The 17,702-nt window shown below is 45.0% G+C and overlaps 1 protein-coding gene across 1 annotated transcript in view; it reads left to right on the top strand.

Annotated features, from left to right (window-relative positions):
- Positions 1-12,796: 12,796 nt before the first annotated feature.
- The window catches only part of ADAMTS5 (ADAM metallopeptidase with thrombospondin type 1 motif 5), a gene marked incomplete at both ends in the record, with an annotated part of 43,767 nt that continues 38,861 nt past the window's right edge, over positions 12,797-17,702 (top strand). Inside the window, one exon of the mRNA XM_084231833.1 lies at positions 12,797-13,906. Within this exon, the coding sequence (XP_084087959.1) occupies positions 12,797-13,906 (1,110 nt within the window). The remainder of the gene's footprint in view (positions 13,907-17,702) is intronic.

Genomic DNA, 17,702 nt, shown 5'->3' with positions numbered 1-17,702 from the left:
ATTTTTTATACAAGAACCGGGGTATAGGCCAGATGCGTGGGAGGGTGAGAGGATTCACCAGAGACAGAGTGGGGAGCAGAACAGGTGGATCTACTGAAATACACTGCTGAGGGGAGCAGCGGGTGAGACAGGAGAGGTCTGCTGCTGCCATGTGGGATTCTCACCTGCCGGTCTGGATCAAACACATGCTGCCCAGGCTGGGGACAGCTTCATGTTGCGTTGCTCAACAGCCTGTGCCACCAGGGAGGCCCTCTGAGTTTGTTGCAGAGAGGAAGATGATCTCAGAAGACGTTACTCCATTCACAGCTCTGACTGATAACCATGAGGTTCCCAGCAAATGTTGCCCCTGACAACCTCAAGAGGCAAAGGATTGGCTAGATTTCTGAAACTCTGATTTTAGGTTAAATTTACATTGTCTATATCCAAGAACCAAAACTGAAGATGAATGTTCTCTTTCAAAGATATTCCCAACCACCCTTTTCCTCAGCTACTGTCAGGCAGTCATTCATTTTATAATTAATCACTTGGGCTTGTACATGAAATGGGTCCAGTTCACTTTGGTTTGCCCACAAGATGCAATCAGTGTTCAGTAAGGGAAACACTGATCAATAGCCTGATGCACAGTTTCTTCATTAAGTCATAAGCTTAAATATTGCAAACTGAAAAGTTTTAACAGCATAAAGAAACTAATAGACTTGAACCATACAGTAAGCAGAATCTCAAAAATACTTAACTTGTTGAAGATATGACTGGTAAAGATATTTTGTGAATAAATAAAAGTGAACAACTAAGTGTCCCCTGAGAGGGACAATATTGTGAAATTGGGAACAAGATTCAGAGTCAGCATGAGTTGTATGTATCACAAGTTGTCAGCACTAAAACTTGAACTGGTCCCAGCTCCACATCTATTACCACTCTCAGCTTTACACCAAGTCATACATCACTTTTAACTGTTAATGTATCTGTGCACAAGAGATTTATTTATTTATGCATACAAGAACTGGGGTACAGGCCAGAGGTGTGGGGGTGGGGGTGAGAGGATTCACCAGAGAAGGGAACAGGACAGGCAGAATGACCGAAATGCATCAGGCAAGTCAGGAGAGGTCCGCTGTGCCATGTGGGTAGCTCCCTGGGTGGGGCTCAAACTCGTGCTGCAGTGGCTGCAGATAGCTTCATAAATTGTGTCTTAACCCCTTGCACCACCAGGGAGGCCCCAAAATACTATATATACCACGTCCTTGAACAGATTATTAAAGAATGAAGTATATTCAACTAGCCAACAAGACCATTGTAATGACTGTCATATAATAAGTGCTCAGTAAATATTTGTTTATCAGGAAGTTGGTATGAAATCAAAGGACATATACACAAGAGTAAATAGCAATGCTTCATGTAATGCAGCTCTCTGTTTATTATGGATTATTAACAAGAAGTATTTAAGATGAAAGCCAAAGAGAATCCAAGCAGAATGAGTTCTATTGGCCATCAGAAGTCCATCTAAGGTCGAAGACCCAGGCCATAGAATCCGGTGCACACAGAATGCAGACAGTGCCACTGATGCAGAGTGGCCTTCTGCCAAGGCTGTGAGTAATTGGCAGACCCCTCAGCATGTGACTCATTATAAGTCAAATTGCTGTAAGTGAGGCACCACCTGTAGTTAAAACAAGTGCTTCATTGAATTTATTAGAGCATGAGAAAACCCAGGGAAAGATTGTTCTCTCCTATGCAAAATACATAGTCCTCAGCTCTGACTTGCAGTACTTTCTAGGAACTCCCTCTTGTATCTGTATCTGATCAAAGCCCCTCTGCTAAGTTTCTCTTTGACAGAGAACAGGGATCTGGACTTTGGGGTACCTAACAGTGACCCTAAACGTAGATGTTGTCTTCTTTACAACTTTGTGGCTTATTGTTATTATTTAATTTTAAAAAAGGGAGTTATTAGTTTCATGTTGAAATCTTTTCAGCAGAGCCCCAAATCTAAATTGTTTTTCAATAATACAGAGACCTGCAATGGACTTTTTCCAGAAGACACCGTGTCCGAAAGCAGAAGTAGATATGAGAATCTAGGGGCCTCCCTGGTGGCACAAGGGGTTAAGACGCAACCTATGAAGCTATCCACAGCCACTGCAGCACAAGTTTGATCCCCAGGCAGGGAGGTGACACACATGGCACAGCAGACCTCTCTTGCCTCACCCGCTGCTCCCCTCAGCAGTGTACTTCACTCAGTCTGCCTGTTCTGTTCCTCACTCTGTCTCTGGTGAATCATCTAACCACCCCCCCCCACATACCTCTGGCCTGTACCCCAGTTCTTGTATGCATAAATAAATAAAAATCTTAAAAAAAAAGATATGAGAATCCAGCTACCGTCTCTACGGAGATTTGTCAAAACAGGAAATAGTCACAAGGTGTTTCTCATTTGGGAGATTATAAATTATTTTTTTAACAAAATACATTGCCTAAAATAGGATATAATTGGTTTATTATTGTTGTTACTAAATGAGTCAACAGATATTTTTTCAGTTTAAATTTCTGTTGTAGGAGCTATCGCTACATGTAATCACATATTGAGGGCCGACATCAAGCAAAGATTTTTGGGGCTTTTCAATAATTTTAAAGGGATAAAGGGACCCCCAAGTATTTGAGATTCACTGGCTTCTAGAGGACATAGTTCATATTTCCTTGTTTCAGCAGAAACATAACAAAAAAGAAAGTATCCTACTCTATACGTACGTCAAGAAAACACAAAGAACACACACATTTTAAATTACCACCTTAGCACAAAGTATTTGTGGACATTTTTGAAGGAAAAAAATAATTTGGCCATGTCATATAGTCTCTTTAATGGAATGTCAATAAACATTCAAGGAGTTCTTATTCAAGCCCCTTAATGTTGGGAAATGACAGACAGAACAGGAAAACAAGTGAGCCTTAATCCCAAAATATGCTACATTACCACAAGGGTAGATGAGTCAGCTTACCCTTGGCCTCCTGAAATCCTCATGTTTTCTTACCGATCTCATGGATGAATATTTCGGAAGGTATTTTCTTCATTGAACATGTTATTTCTCCTCTATGAGCTTCTTCCTTTCATGAGAACACTCGGAGGCCACGGGTCAAATAATGCATTTGTTGACTTCACAAGTGGTAAAATAATAATTTATGAAAGTTCTGGAAGTTCCATACTAATATTTACTCCAGGTGTGCTTTGTTCAATGACCTTCATCTTGCCTTTCACCACCCAGTTTGTAGAACTGTTTGCACCGTGGACTTTCTCTCCCACATCTCTCCCACATTTCTCTCCCACTTTCTCTCCCTGTATTGGAGACTCACAACTGTGAACTCTTTTCATAAAACAACCCATTTCTCCATTTTGCAACTTTTCCCAATCATTTAGCTTCTTGATGAGTAAATGCTGCATTGATTGTCCCATTTGGAGACACCTGCCCATCTACCCCCCCTTTCTATGTACCTCCTGATGGGAAAAGTGAAATTGTTTACATGGTGGAGCTGAGCAGTTACTGATTCCTTTTTTGAAAATATGTGTCCATTTTATATCTTGTTTTAAAATATAACTGTCTTGCATTTATTTAAGTTCTATCCAACCAACAATAGGTAACTTCCTTAGAAGAAATATCCCCCCCTTTTTTTTAAAGATTTACTCTATTTATGTATGCCTACAAGAACTGGGGTGTAGGCCAGAGGTGCTGGGGGGATGAGAAGATGCACCAGAGACAGAGTGGGGAACAGAACAGGTGAATCTACTGAAATACACTGCTAAGGGCAGCTGTGGGCGGGGATTGAACTCATGCTGCAGTGGCTGCCCACAGCTCCATAGTGCTGAAACTCAACCCCTTGCACCACCAGGGAGGCCCCAGAAGAAATGCCCCTTTTAAAGAAACAAAGAGATCTAGAAAACTTAAATAAGGGACCAGGAAAATGAATAACTATAAGAAAGTGAAAATCAAAATCAACAAAAAACTATGAACCAGAGACACTTTTTGGGGGGTGGGGGGCGGGAGGGGGAGGGATTGGGGTCAGAATGGGGGGGTTGCAATTGTATGGGAAATATAAAAATAAAATTTATTATTTAAAAAATAAAGAAATAAATAAAAATAAAGAAACACAGAGTTGTGATTCTAGTTTTTGCTTTAAAAGTGTTCTACACTAGCAGCTTGTCATGTGATGAATATTCAAAACTAAACAAATCCCAGTAAGCTTCATAGGCTGATGATATATCAAATTATGAAATTTGTGAATTAGGTATCTAAGGATTTTATCTACATTGCTAGATTAAAAGGTTTTGTCTCCGTTCTTCTTTTATTCTTCTTCACTTTCTTCCTCCGCTGCTTGGTTTCATTCATAGTTTTTTCCCTTTTGGTGGCATCTCTAAGATAAGTGACAAACTGTTAGTGGGCAGAATGAGGGACACCCTAAAATTCCCAAAACTTGCATGCTCTAAATGGGTTCTACCATCCGCCACATAAAGGCAAAACATACCCTTAGTGTGTAAGAACATCAGTAGAAAAGAACTTTAATAGAATTAGTGTGTAACAGAGAAAAGACAAAAGAAAGTATAGAGCTTCCTAATGAAACAGCCAAAGTTACCCATCCCCTCATGGCTAAAAGCCCAGTCAATCAAGGTTGGCCCAAAGCGGAACCACTGAGGCCTAAAAGCTTGCTACAGGTCTAAGGCACCTTTTGGTGGTGAACTGCAGGAAAAGGGCAGCAGGAGTAGGCAAGTCTGGAAGGAAAAGAGCAAATAAAAGTACAAGTCAAAATAAAGACTGCCATTGTCAGCTTCCCCACAGGTCTTCACCCACGTCTCTTTCAGGGGACCCATGTCCCCCAAGTCCCTGGTTCAAATGCAAGACCGAGAAGTAAGTGAGGCTTCTTCACATGTCTCTGCTCCATCGTCCTCCTCCGGGTCTTCTCTTTGTCTTCAGGAGTATCTGCTGGATCCTCAGCTCCACCCTTCATCGGTTGGGGCAGGGAACAATGGAACCTCCCCTTCCTAGATTACACGGTTACAAATCAACAGAAATTGAGTAGATGATTTTTCTGCCCTTTTCTGCTTGCACTCACAGCTGTTCTGTATTCCCTGGCTCCTTGCCTTCACCTTAGGGCCAGGTGGGAGCAGGTGGCTGGTTCTGCCAGTGGACTAGAGGCAAAGGCAACTAGCAAGTTTGCCTTCTCAATGCTCTCTCCCTCCCCCTTCTAAGTCAGCCTTGGTGGAACAGGTAGGAGATGAGGTAAGATCAATTTCAAAATGACTGCATGGGCAGCACCCCATTACCATCAACCTACAATGAGCTATGAGCAAAGAATAACATGTGTGAAAAATTATTGATAATTTGAAGGTATTTATTATAATAGAATAAATTTCATGGGAAAATGTAGAGCACTTATAGTTATGTATCATAGCAGATAGATTTTCCTTTTAAATATTGTCTTTCCTTTTACATATATATCCTGCTCATGGAGAAGAACTTGTGAGTTGGGTAAATGTCCAAAGTGGGATTCCTGTGACGAGCGCTCTTTCTGGAATTGATGGCTCTGACTAGATGTATGGGCATTCTCCCTTGTCAGAGTTAATATCAAGAGTCACAACCTGTGGAAGGGGACAAGTGTTCATACTTTCCAAGATCAGAGGTGGCAATACTGTTGGTGAAAAGGGAGCATCCGCAGGCCTAGCTCTGGCCAACTGATGGGGACAGGAGGGAGTTGGTGGTAGTTATACAGGAAATTCCCTCGTGGGACTCAAAATCTCATCTTCATTTAGTAAGTGATGGTGGCATTGTCCTGTTGTGTTTCCAACATGCATGGGGATCAGGAAGAGCGGTGAAGGGAATGACATATCCTAACTACAAGGAGGAAAGTAAAACCTGGTGCTCATGGGAGTCATCGGCTCAAATCACAGGCAGATGATGGGTCATAACCCAGGTAACAGCCTGCCACAGTTGGGCCCTGAGCAGGAAAGTGTTCTGGAGAGGTGTGTCTCTGTGCAGGAGCAGTCATAAAGTATCTCTCTCTTTAATCACCTGAGCAGTTTGTTACAAGCCGAGCATCATGGGTGGGAGATAAATGTGTGGATTAGGTCAGAATTTCCTTACTGGCTCAGGGTGAGCACGGCCTAGCGATTGATGGTTATCTTCTTTATCTGGACTAATGTCTCTTCTTACCTTACTGACCAGAAAAAAGCAAAGCTATTTAATGTGGAAAACTGAAGAATTTCAAGGAATATTGTGATATTCCAGTGTAACCTTAATTAAAGAATATTAATTGTAGGACTATGAAACAACTCCTACCGACCACCTTGTATAATTACTGCTCACTAAGTAATTTGAAATCTTTGCTTAAATTTGCCATCACACAGGAAAAGAAAAACCCTTCAAATGTTTCAAATTACTGTAGCCTGGAAATTCCTGATTTTCCATGTGTTTCCAGTAAGGTTTGATTTTGAGATGATTTCCGGAAAATAAAGGGGGGATAAAAAAGAACTGGAGTAATTCATAAAAGCAAGTAATATGCGCATAATTGTGTGAGAAAAGCTAAAACAACATTTCACAGCTGGTCAGCATAAAAGCTGACTTGTGGGTTTTACTTTACAGATGGCACCTGTATGTCTTAAATAATACACTTGTACATTATTCATTTGAAGACTTTTATACAGTATAAGATTTCTGTGTATAAGAAAAAATGAAAATCTGGGTTTCCCAAACTTTATCTTTTATAATATAAAGTCAAACTGATTCTGAAGCATATGTTATCCATCACAACAGATAGACGACGCTGGGCTATATTTTAGGCATGAAGCAGAGAAATTGGTTTAGAGTTTTATCAGGTATGCAATAAACGTCCCTGAAAAAAAAAAAAAAATCTCTACAGGGCCTCCCCGGTGGCGCAGCGGTTGAGTGCTGGGTTGCGAAGCTGCTGCAGCCTCTGCAGCACCGGTTTGATCCCCGGCTGCTCCCAGGCCACCAACGAGGGTCCCACATGGCGCGCAGACCTCTCCTGCCGCCCGCTGCTCCCCTCAGCAGTGTACTTCGGTCCTTCTGGCTGCTCTGCTCCCCACTCTGACTCTGGTGAATTCTCTCACCCTCCTGTGCTTCTGACTGTACCCAGTGCTTGTATAAATAAACAAACAAACAAACAAATAAATAAATAAATCTTTAAAAAAAAAAAAAAAAGAATCTCTACAATGCAGATCTAAAGAAAGTTTCCTTTTTGAGCCGCAAGGCAGAATTAGTATAATCCATATCCTGTTACCCCAGTTCTGTTTTTTTTTAATTTATTTATTTATACAAGAACCAGGGTACAGGCCCAATTCGTGGGAGGGTGAGAGGATTCACCAGGGACAGAGCGGGGAACAGAACAGGCAGACTGACTGAAATACACTGCTGAGGGGAGCAGCATATGTGACAGGAGAGGTCTGCGGCGCAATGTGGGACCCTCACAGGCCATCTAGGATCGAACTGGCGCTGCAGAGGCTGCGGACAGCTTCACAGTGCTGCGCTCAACCACCTGTACCACCAAGGGAGGCCCTGTTATCCCAGTTCATACCAGGGTTTTCTAGCACTTGTTAGAGCTACCTAAAGGTGAAACTGAGTTAGTGGTGTGTTGTGTATTTTATACATGAAAGATTAAGCATGGAGATTGATGTCTCAAGACACCTATTAGAACATGGTGGGATACAGGAGGAGACAAGGGAGGTGGGTAAAGGATCTGAAAAGAAAAAAGGGGGTATACAGGCAATAGTCTGACCTAAAAATTAAGGATCTTATCAAAGCTAGTCCAGTGAATATAGTCCATTCCCTCTTCTCAAAGTGTAATGTTTGGTTTGACTTCACATTGAGCAAAGAATATTTAACATGAGACCTGTCCTCGATAAATTTTAAGTGTGTCATAAAGGATGGTTATACGGGGTGATGTTATATAACAGATGTCTAGAATATATTCCCCTCACATTCCTGCAACATTATCTCCTTGAAAAACCACTCAAGTTCCCTTCTGCCCCAGCCCCTAGCGACCACCATTCTCTGCTAAGCTTCTATGAGTTTAACTATTTTTCCTGCAGCAATATGGGTGAGCCTGGAGGACATCAGGCTAAGGGGAAGAAGCCAGTGACAGAAGAAAAAATACTCTGGTGTTGCACTCAGATGAAGGATCTGAAATAATCTTGGACTTTGAAGCAAGTCTTCTGAGACTAGGACTTGCAAAATCAAAGAGACACTCAAAAAAAAAAAAGACTAGCCCAAAGTCTTCAAGGCTTTCTTGAACCGCCTCTGGCAGCAAGGAATGACTTTATTTCGGCATCCACCATCCTGCCATCTCTGAGGAAGGGGATACTAAAGGAGCTCAAAATACAGCCAGGTAGGGTAGGAATCATGATGTAGCAAATGGAAAGCAGGACACAGAGCCCAGAGACTTCTCCAAGAAGGGGGCTAAGGAGCAGATGATTGGTTGGAGGGGGACATTTTATTGTCTCTTCTTCACTCTTCTTAAATCATCTATGTGAGAGGAGGAAGAAAGACACACTACCAAATGGAATTTTGAGCCAACACCATTGACAAGGAGATACCATGCTATGGAAATACACAGCTCTGTGTACAGACAGGAGTTTTCTCTTACTTCCCTTCCACAATTTGTGTGTTTTTGTTTTTTTTTTTAATTGTATTTTCCAGTTTGTATCTCTAGTAGCTTTTGGTACAATTGGCTCTGCCTCTGTAATCATGGCTTATTTATCTGTATAGGTCTCCAAAGAACCTTACTGAACACTTTGCAGTGCATCCTTGACAGATATTTGGTAAACTGGATAGATTTTAAAAGGTGTTACAGATGGAGCATTAAATGAGTAAAGAGATCGAGGTTTCAGGAGGGCTGACGTGGACTTTTTAACCACAGGCCAAATATCCTTAATCTCTACTCTCAGTTTCTAATTGAAGTGGAAGAAGTTGTCTTAAATCATCCTCACGATAGATTCCAATTATAACATTTTGGAGGTGCAGGTCTCTTCTCCTTTTGGGGAATGCAAAATTATAGGTATATTTGCAATCACATGTTCTATAAATGCAGTGGAAATTGTTAAATATGCACAAATAAAATAGTTATTTGGAATAATAAAAAGCATGAAATAGCAATTAATCTATCTAGAAGCGATTTCTCATATATTTTATCTTTCTGAAAAAATAAATAAAACCGTAGCTACTTTCATCCAAAGCAAGTTGTGTTCTTGGGCTGACAGACCATATTTTATCTAGAACATAAGAGTTCATCCTAATCCACTAAGGTAATATTTAAGAAGTAATAGCGAATGAATTTCTAAAGTGTCAAAGTTATTCTCACAGAAAAAGAAATGATATCCAAGTAGAAATTTTCTGAATATTTGAGAATGTACTCATTATACTCATAAGCTATATTAATTCATTTTCCTATGAATATGTGATTCAAGTAAATATTTAGTACTTTATATTCACTTTTGGAGTTTATCTGTTTCCATTCTATTCTTCAACATTTTTCTAAACACTGAATAATCTGAGCACAAATGTCATTATGTAATTACACTTAAAGGCATACAATTTAGAAGTATGATTGATGAGAGATTGAAAGAGGAAAAAAACTTATTGAGAAGAGAATTCAGTTGAAATTTCCTTAAATGCTAAGAAATGCCCTGTGTATGAATGCAAATAATTCTAATTAGTAAATTTAAGCCACTGTACCTACTTATCAAAATGATCTTTTGAGGTTAACAATGATGAAATGGTTAAAATGATTGAATCACAGTGGTTTTAGAGATGGGGTTTAGAGACGTTTTACTGAAATGGATTTTAAAAAATTAAAATAGATTTTGCTATTTCTAGGCACAGGCAATGGTGCCTGGAGTTAGAATGGCTGGCACAAGGCTGGCAGGAGGCTGGAGGGTAGAAGGATACCTGTACCCTGATTCTTCTCCTTCATAGTCAGAACTTTTGAACATCTTTATTTCCTTAAAAAAAAAAATAGCATGGCCTTAGCAGCTGACCCCTGAGAGTGGCTGTGGGATTAAAAGGCAATGCACCTTCAGCAATAGCAATTTTCTCCCATCTCTTGAGTTATTTCAGGGTATTCAGGAGACCCAATAATCACTTCCTTTGTAAAAGACAACTGCTCTCAGGACAGGCTGTGCTCTGCCTCCCAAAGGAACTCCCAGGGGTGCCCCGGGGCAATGGGCCTCCTGCTGAGCAATTCTGGGATTCCTGCCTAGGGTCAGGCACTCTGAGAACCTCAAAGCAGTCCAGGACCCACCTGGGTCCCTGCAGCAAAGAGCAGGAGCTGTCAGATCACTTCCCCAGGAGCAAACCATGGGCAAATTAGGAGCCACTGAGGCGCCCCTGTGTGCGCAGTCCTGTAAGTTAGGCATGGGAAAACAGAAACGTGTTCATGGTACTGGACTAACTTTGTCACTGGCGTATTCATGAATCCGCCAGAAGTAGGATGGGAGAGAGGGTCGCTCTGGCTTCTGCAGTAAACCTTCTAAACATTGCAAGAATTGTAGTGGTTAGAAAGCTGTCAGAGTTTCCTTCTTAATTTGAGTTGATCAGTAGAGGAAGCAAAGGAGAACCCGAATAGCAGTGACAATGTCGGGCACAAGTAACAATAAATATCAACCTGTGCGCCCACGCCCCTCCCCAAAGTCCTTTTCTTCTAAGAAATTTCTGACAATGAAAGGTCATAAGGTCATTAGGGCATGGGGTTGGGGGTTGTTTTAGGAGAAATAAATACAAATGTATGTGTGGTTATTTAATTCTTTTAGCATAAGAAAAATGTGCACACGAATTTTTAATTATTATTTTTTTAATGAGCTCAATTTCCTCCAATAGTTAACTCTTGCCTGCCCTGCTCTCTTTAAGCAGAGGAAGCTGGACCCTCCCTGGTGACGCAAGGGGTTAAGACACAACCTATGAAGCTGTCCGCAGCCTCTGCAGCACGAGTTCGAGCCCCGGCCAGGGAGATACCCACATGGCGCAGCAGACCGCTCCTGTCTCGCCCACTGCTCCCCTCAGCAGTGTACTTCGGTCAAGCTGCCTGTTCTGTTCCCCACTCTGTCTCTGGTGAATCCTCTCACCTCCCACACCTCTGGCCTGTACCCCAGTTCTTGTATGCATAAATAAATCTTAAAAAAAAAAAAAGCAGAGGAAGTTCTAGTCATCTGGGACTAAGTGACAGATACAGCAGCAGCCTCACAGCGCTTGAAAAGTGGGGGGTAGGGGGTTCGCACACCAAGGCGCGGAATTCCCAGGCCGCTGGAGGCCCTGCCAGGGGCCACCGCAGCACTTGGGGCGCCGGGAGGCGTCAGGAAGCGCCCGCGGCTCTCAGGCTGGCCGGCCCCTCTGCTGGTGGCTGTGAGAAGTTAGTCACCCTCGCGAACGTCCGAGTGCGAAGAGGCTGGGGAAGTCTGCAAGGAGAAACCCGGGTACCGGGACGGCTGCGAGGAGGCAAAAGGGGCGCGGGGAACCGGGCCGCCGGGGAAGCTGGACGCCCTTCGCGGGCGCGCGGAGCTCCCAGGTCTGCGCGGCCAGCGCGCACCGACGTGCACGGAAAAAACACTTGCAGCGACGAATTTCCCCCCGAAGGAAAGAAAAGCTGCAGAGAAGAAGGCCAGGAGAGATCTGAAATGTCCCAGTAACTTCAAAACACAGCAAAACACCCCTTCAGGAGATGAGGTAAGCGGGGGTGAGCCAACCCCCATTTGGTTGTGAAATATCAGACCAACCCGGAGCCGCTGTGGCTTTAAATGAGGCCAAGGAAATCTTCTGGGTTTCTTGCCCAAAAATCCCACCCCCCCCCCCAGCCTTTGCCCTTGCGCCCTCCCACCTCCCTCCTACCCCCACCCCGGGTTCCCGTTCCTCGATCGCTCCTGTCCCCACCCCTCCCCACGCCGCCTCCCACCCACCCCCGGCTGCCCGATTAGGCGCGGACCCGCCAGGGTGGGAGTGGTGGGGGAAGCTCTCCCTTTAAGAGGCAGTTTGCAGTGACGAATTGTTGAAATTGCCATTGCAGGATGGCATGCCGCTATAAATTCATTGTTCCACCTCCTCGCATCTTCACAGCGCGCGCGCCGCTCTCCGCGCTCGCAGCGGCCGACTGGGGGTGACCGCGGGCCGCGGGACGCTGCAGCCGGGGGCCACGGACGCGCCTTCCCTGGCTCGCCGCGGGCCGGCCCTGGCATTTTTGTTTTCATTTTTATGGCTTTTTCCCTCTCTTCCTTCTCTTCCTCCTGGTTCCAGTAGAGTCGAGGGAATCCACAAAATAAGAACCGAAGTGGGCTCCGGCGCCTGGAACCCCGGCTGCGCGCGGGTGCCCAGCGGCCAGGGGGCGGGAGGCGGGCGCGCCAGGTGCCCGCCGGGTGCGCGGCACTTTCTTACTTTTCTCGGTGCCAGAGATCGCGGTGGCCGTGGGGGCCGGTTCGCTTTTGTTTTTGGGTGCGTTTGTTTGTTTTTTTACCTTTTCCTCTATTTGCTGAATCTCCACGACCCGGCTTTTTATTTTTTAATTTTTTTGGCTTTTTAATTTTTCTTTTTCGTCTTTCCGGACCACGAATCCAAACATTTTCCAAAGCAACAAAGAAAAGTTCGCACGCTGGCACCTTGGCCGGGACAGGCTGGCGCAGTTGGCCGGGTCCCCCTCCCTCCGACACTTGACTCAACCTTGCAAGCAAGTGTATGTGTGCCCCCCCCCTCTCGCCCCGGTAACTTCCAGAGCGAATAACAAATACCCATAAAGTCCCCGTCGCGCAGCCCCTCCCCGCGGGCAGCGCATTATGCTGCTCGGGTGGGCGTCCCTGCTGCTGTGCGCGCTCCGCCTGCCCCTGGTCGCGGCCAGTCCCGCCGCGGCACCTGCCCAGGATAAAGCCGGGCAGCCTCGGGCTGCTGCTGCTGCAGCGGCCGCCCAGCCCCGCCGGCCGCAGGGGGAGGAGGCGCAGGAACCGGCCGAGCCTCCCCAGCACCCGCACCCCTGGGCACTGCAGCGCAGGAGCCGCGGGCTCGTGCAGAACATCGACCAAATCTACTCCGGCGGCGGCAAAGTGGGCTACCTCGTCTACGCGGGCGGCCGGAGGTTCCTCCTAGACTTGGAACGGGATGATTCGGTGGGCGCTGCTGGCTTGGTTCCCGCAAAAGGCAGGCTGAGCGCGAGCCGGCGCCACCAGGGGCACTGCTTCTACCGGGGCACGGTGGACGGCAGTCCCCGCTCCCTGGCGGTGTTCGATCTGTGTGGGGGTCTCGACGGCTTCTTCGCGGTCAAGCATGCACGCTACACCCTAAAGCCGCTGCTGCGCGGACCCTGGGCGGAGGTGGAGACCGGACGTGTGTACGGGGATGGATCCGCGCCGGTCCTGCACGTCTACACCCGCGAAGGCTTCAGCTTTGAGGCCCTACCGCCGCGCACCAGCTGCGAGACCCCGGCTTCTCCGCCGGGGCCGCCTGAGCGCGCCCCAGCACGCAGCAGCCCGGATCGACGCTGGGCGCTGGCCCAGTACTTCCAGGACCAGAGGGCTCCCTCCTCGGATGGGGTCCAGGGACCACAGACGTGGTGGAGACGACGGCGCCGCTCCATCTCCCGGGCCCGCCAGGTGGAGCTGCTCCTGGTGGCCGATGCGTCCATGGCACGCATGTATGGCCGGGGCCTGCAGCATTACCTGCTGACCCTGGCCTCCATCGCCAACCGGCTGTACAGCCATGCCAGCATAGAGAACCACATCCGCCTCACCGTGGTCAAGGTGGTGGTGCTAGGGGACAAGGATAAGAGCCTGGAGGTAAACAAGAACGCGGCCACAACACTCAAGAACTTTTGTAAGTGGCAGCATCAGCATAACCAGCTGGGAGACGACCATGAGGAACACTACGATGCAGCCATCCTGTTTACTCGGGAGGTAGGTGCAGCCTGGGAGGGTGGTCCAAGCAATGGTTGAAGGAGGTAAGTGGAAGGGACAGCATTCCTGGAGGCCTTGCTTCCCCCCAAACTGCCTGCCACTGTTGATTTGCTTAACTGCCTTTTGCAGGAAACCTAGTCAGCATGCAACTCTGCCCCTGTGTTCAGGTAGACCCAACAGCAATTCCCAACTTAAATGGACCCAACTTCCTAGATAATCAATCAGGATGTCTCCCATCTGAGATACTGTGTCATGGGTGCAGCCATATGAGAAGGGAGTCAAATGCTTGGGGAAATGCACACAGCTAAATGCGTAAAGGGGGAAAGCAAGATTGTCTTCACAATCAGGGAGCTTCACCTTTTTAGTGAACCAAATTTAAAATTTTGTCCCACCTCTTGAAAGGGCTTATTGGTTCATCCTTTGTAGTCATTTTTTATCCAGGACTTTCCTTTATTGACATCCATACCTTCTCACTCAATCCCTGAATCATTCCTCAATGTGAGCAGAAGGAAGCCTTTGCAGAGGAAGAATTCCTTTTCCAATCTGGTTTCCTAGTGAGGCTTTTACACGTCCACTTTGGTAGAATCCCAGTTCCTGGGAAGGAAGGTATGTGGGAGTGTAAGGAGAATATAGGATCCCAACCTTGTGGAGTTCCTTAGCAACTTCTTTGCCTAGTCAACCAGGGCATTGCCAGCCGTGCCCGCCGGCTCCTCCTCTTCAGATGCCACTGAAGGTCACATCCAACTTGCATGTTTGGATTTGGGATGAATGTTTCCGAAACCCCAGTGCAGAAAGATCCGGGCAAAGAATCAAAACATGAGAATGGAATGTTTTCCCAGAATTTCTTTCTTTTAAGGAAGATGGGACAGGAAGGGGAAGAAATGGATCTTTGTAGGACCAGAGGTTCTGGGAGGAACACGGTATCTATTTGCAGTCATTAGACCACCACGTAAGTGTGACATTCAGACACAGAGCTGAGTTGGACTTGAGCCTGGCTTGCCCGGACGGACGGATCTCATTTTCATTTCACAGCTCTGCTCTGATTGGCAGTTTTAAGTCATGCCTCTCAGATGTCTGGTAAGAATCGACTTTTAAAGCTCATTCTTTAAGTGCTTGAGACCCATCCAGGAGAGTTGAAGACCTAGAAGCTTTGCAATATTATGCAAAATTATGGTACGCATCGAGCCAACAGGACGAGGCTAGGACAGGAAATGATGGTTTGCAGAAGTTTGCAGAATCACACAGCCCTACCACCTAATTCTCCTATTTTTACTAAGGCACTCTGGGTAGGAAGGAAAAGCGTTGATACATTTGGAGCAGAGAAACACTTGTGGCTCATGGGGTGGACATAAATGTAAACCACATGTAAACAAAAACTGGGGAGGGCAGCAGTTTCAGAACCAGGCAACGCACAGATCTGTGCATGGAAAATCTCTCCTGGTTAAGTGATCTTCTGGAAACCATCCTTTAATTTTTCCGCACAACATTCATCTTTGAAATGGAAGAACATTGGTTCTGTAGCCTTCCCTATGAAGTGAAGTTCTCCTGTAAAACTATCCCTTTCTTACTGGCTTCCAAGACTTTTTTTTTTTTTTTTTTTTTTTGGTAAGTAACTTTCCAAGTCTGTATTTCTTGCTTTGCTCCATCACTGGAGACTGCCAAGAAAGAGGCTTCAGAGAGTTTATGGAAGGAAGTTCGCTAAAGACAGAGGAAAAAATACTTTTATAGCCATACTCCTCCAAAGAGTAGGTCATTTTAATAGTCCGCTTTCATATTTTGAAGACAAATAGACATTCCATAATTTCTCAAATAAATAAAAATTAATAGAAAACTCCATTACTCTCTACCTCTTGCACCATAATTTTCCTAATTGCTTCTCAGGAAAAAAAAAAAAGTTATTACTCTTTCTGGATTTTGTTTTGAATTGGGTAGCTTAATAATTACTATTTTCCAAACTGTGAAACATATCAGCACAATTAAATAGATAAAAGCAAGGGTAGAGTAAATGAACAGTATATCTTGACTTTAATAAGTATTATGATAATTTTTTTCATACCAGTTTGCACATGGCAAATATTTTAGGCAGGACTCCCTAGTCTTCTTGCCAAGCAGAAGCATACTTTTAGTAAAGCAAAGCTCATTTAGTGTGCGGTTGACCCTCTGGTATATATATCTAACTTGGTGAGAACGAAATATTTGAAAAGCATGTGCATTACAAATACATGCACCTCATTTTAAAGAGTGCTATTAATTTAGGGCCTGAGAAAAAATTTCCAAGACCCTGATGCAGTATTCATTTGAGGGTACCTCAAGATGCAATGCTTATCTCTGCCTAATACTTCAGAATGTGGAAAACAAGAGGGCTGAAGAAAAGTAATCTGAGCTCTCCTATCTATGGAAATCAGACTTGCATGGGTAGCCTTTTTTTTTTTTTTCTCAGTGAGAAATAACCAGATTTGGACTCAGGATTTTACTTTTACAACTCTGTTTTGAATGGAAGAAGTACGTTGCTTAGAAACCAGACGCCAAGCCATCAAATCCATGCTTTGATGGGCTCCCAGTACTGACTATTCAATTTTTGTGTGTCCAGATGTATTCTCCTAAATGTACTTGTTTTTCAGGCATGAAGCAAATGTGTGAAGGTATGTTTTCCAACCCTGTTTACTGACTGAAGCCATTGTGTCTGAAAGTCAGCAAAATAGTGCTAGTAATATATTTCTCAAACCAGCACACTACCTGTCAGGACTGTGCCTCAGCACTCAGTGCTGGTGGAATTGGAGAAACTTAGCAACAGCCGATTTTCTGGCTTAGGAGAGCTTTGCCTTGTGAAATGGCACTTACGCTGGAATTCACACCACTTTTTCCATCAAACAGTAGAAATCCGATCTCCTGGGGATTTCATTTGGCTTTCCAGAATCCTATCCTTGTTCCTGGCTTCCTCTCTTATTTTAAAAGAGGTTGTTTAAAGACAAACTCTTCAATTCATTTTGGACACCAGAGCACTCTTCTTTATAAACAAAAGCCCTACCCACTGAATGGCAAAACTGGAAATTAACGCCCCCTCCCCACTGCTCAACACCAATGAAAATTTGATTCTTTTATGGATTGAAAGCATTGGTTTGAAACTGAGCCAGCTCAGAGTCTATGCAATATAAAATGTTCATGCACCTTCACTAAGATCAATGTGCTTATTAGTAAGCAATTGATTCGCTGCAAAACCCCACTTCTGTGTTCTGCCCTTAATGCTGGGGGCCGAGTTGGGGGGGGTGGCGGGCAGACTCCACAGACAGCATTTCACCTTTACTATTTGACTCCTGTTAGGTTCTGTCAATAGAGGCCTTAGAGGAAGAAGAAAAGCTAGGAAGAGGGAAGAGGATGTGCTCTTATTATTTCCTTGCTGACTAGGTTAAGGAATTCTATCACATTTTTAAGTTCAAATCCCATTTAAAGGCAAAAGTGACCCATATCAAGGCATCATAGCTAGGTCATTCCTTATCAGTTAAAGGTTAAATAACTCAGAAATGGGCAGATTGGGAGCAAATCAGGCAACTCTAGTTGACATTTTAAAAATAAATTGTAGGGCCTCCCTGGTGGCGCAAGGGGTTAAGCACCGCACTATGAAGCAATCCGAAGCCTCTGCAGCACGAGTTCGATCCCTGGCCAGGAAGGTGACTTGCATGGCGCAGCAGACCTCTCCTGTCTCGCCGCTGCTGCCCTCAGCAGTGTGTTTCAGTCAATCTGCCTGTTCTGTTCCCCACTCTGTCTCTGGTGAATTCTCTCACCTCCTGCATCTCTG

Source organism: Talpa europaea (genome assembly GCF_964194135.1).
Source record: "Talpa europaea genome assembly, chromosome: 4".
Lineage (NCBI taxonomy): Eukaryota > Metazoa > Chordata > Mammalia > Eulipotyphla > Talpidae > Talpa > Talpa europaea.
The sequence above is the reverse complement of the archived record's forward strand: the minus strand, read 5'-3'. Positions and strand labels throughout refer to the sequence as shown.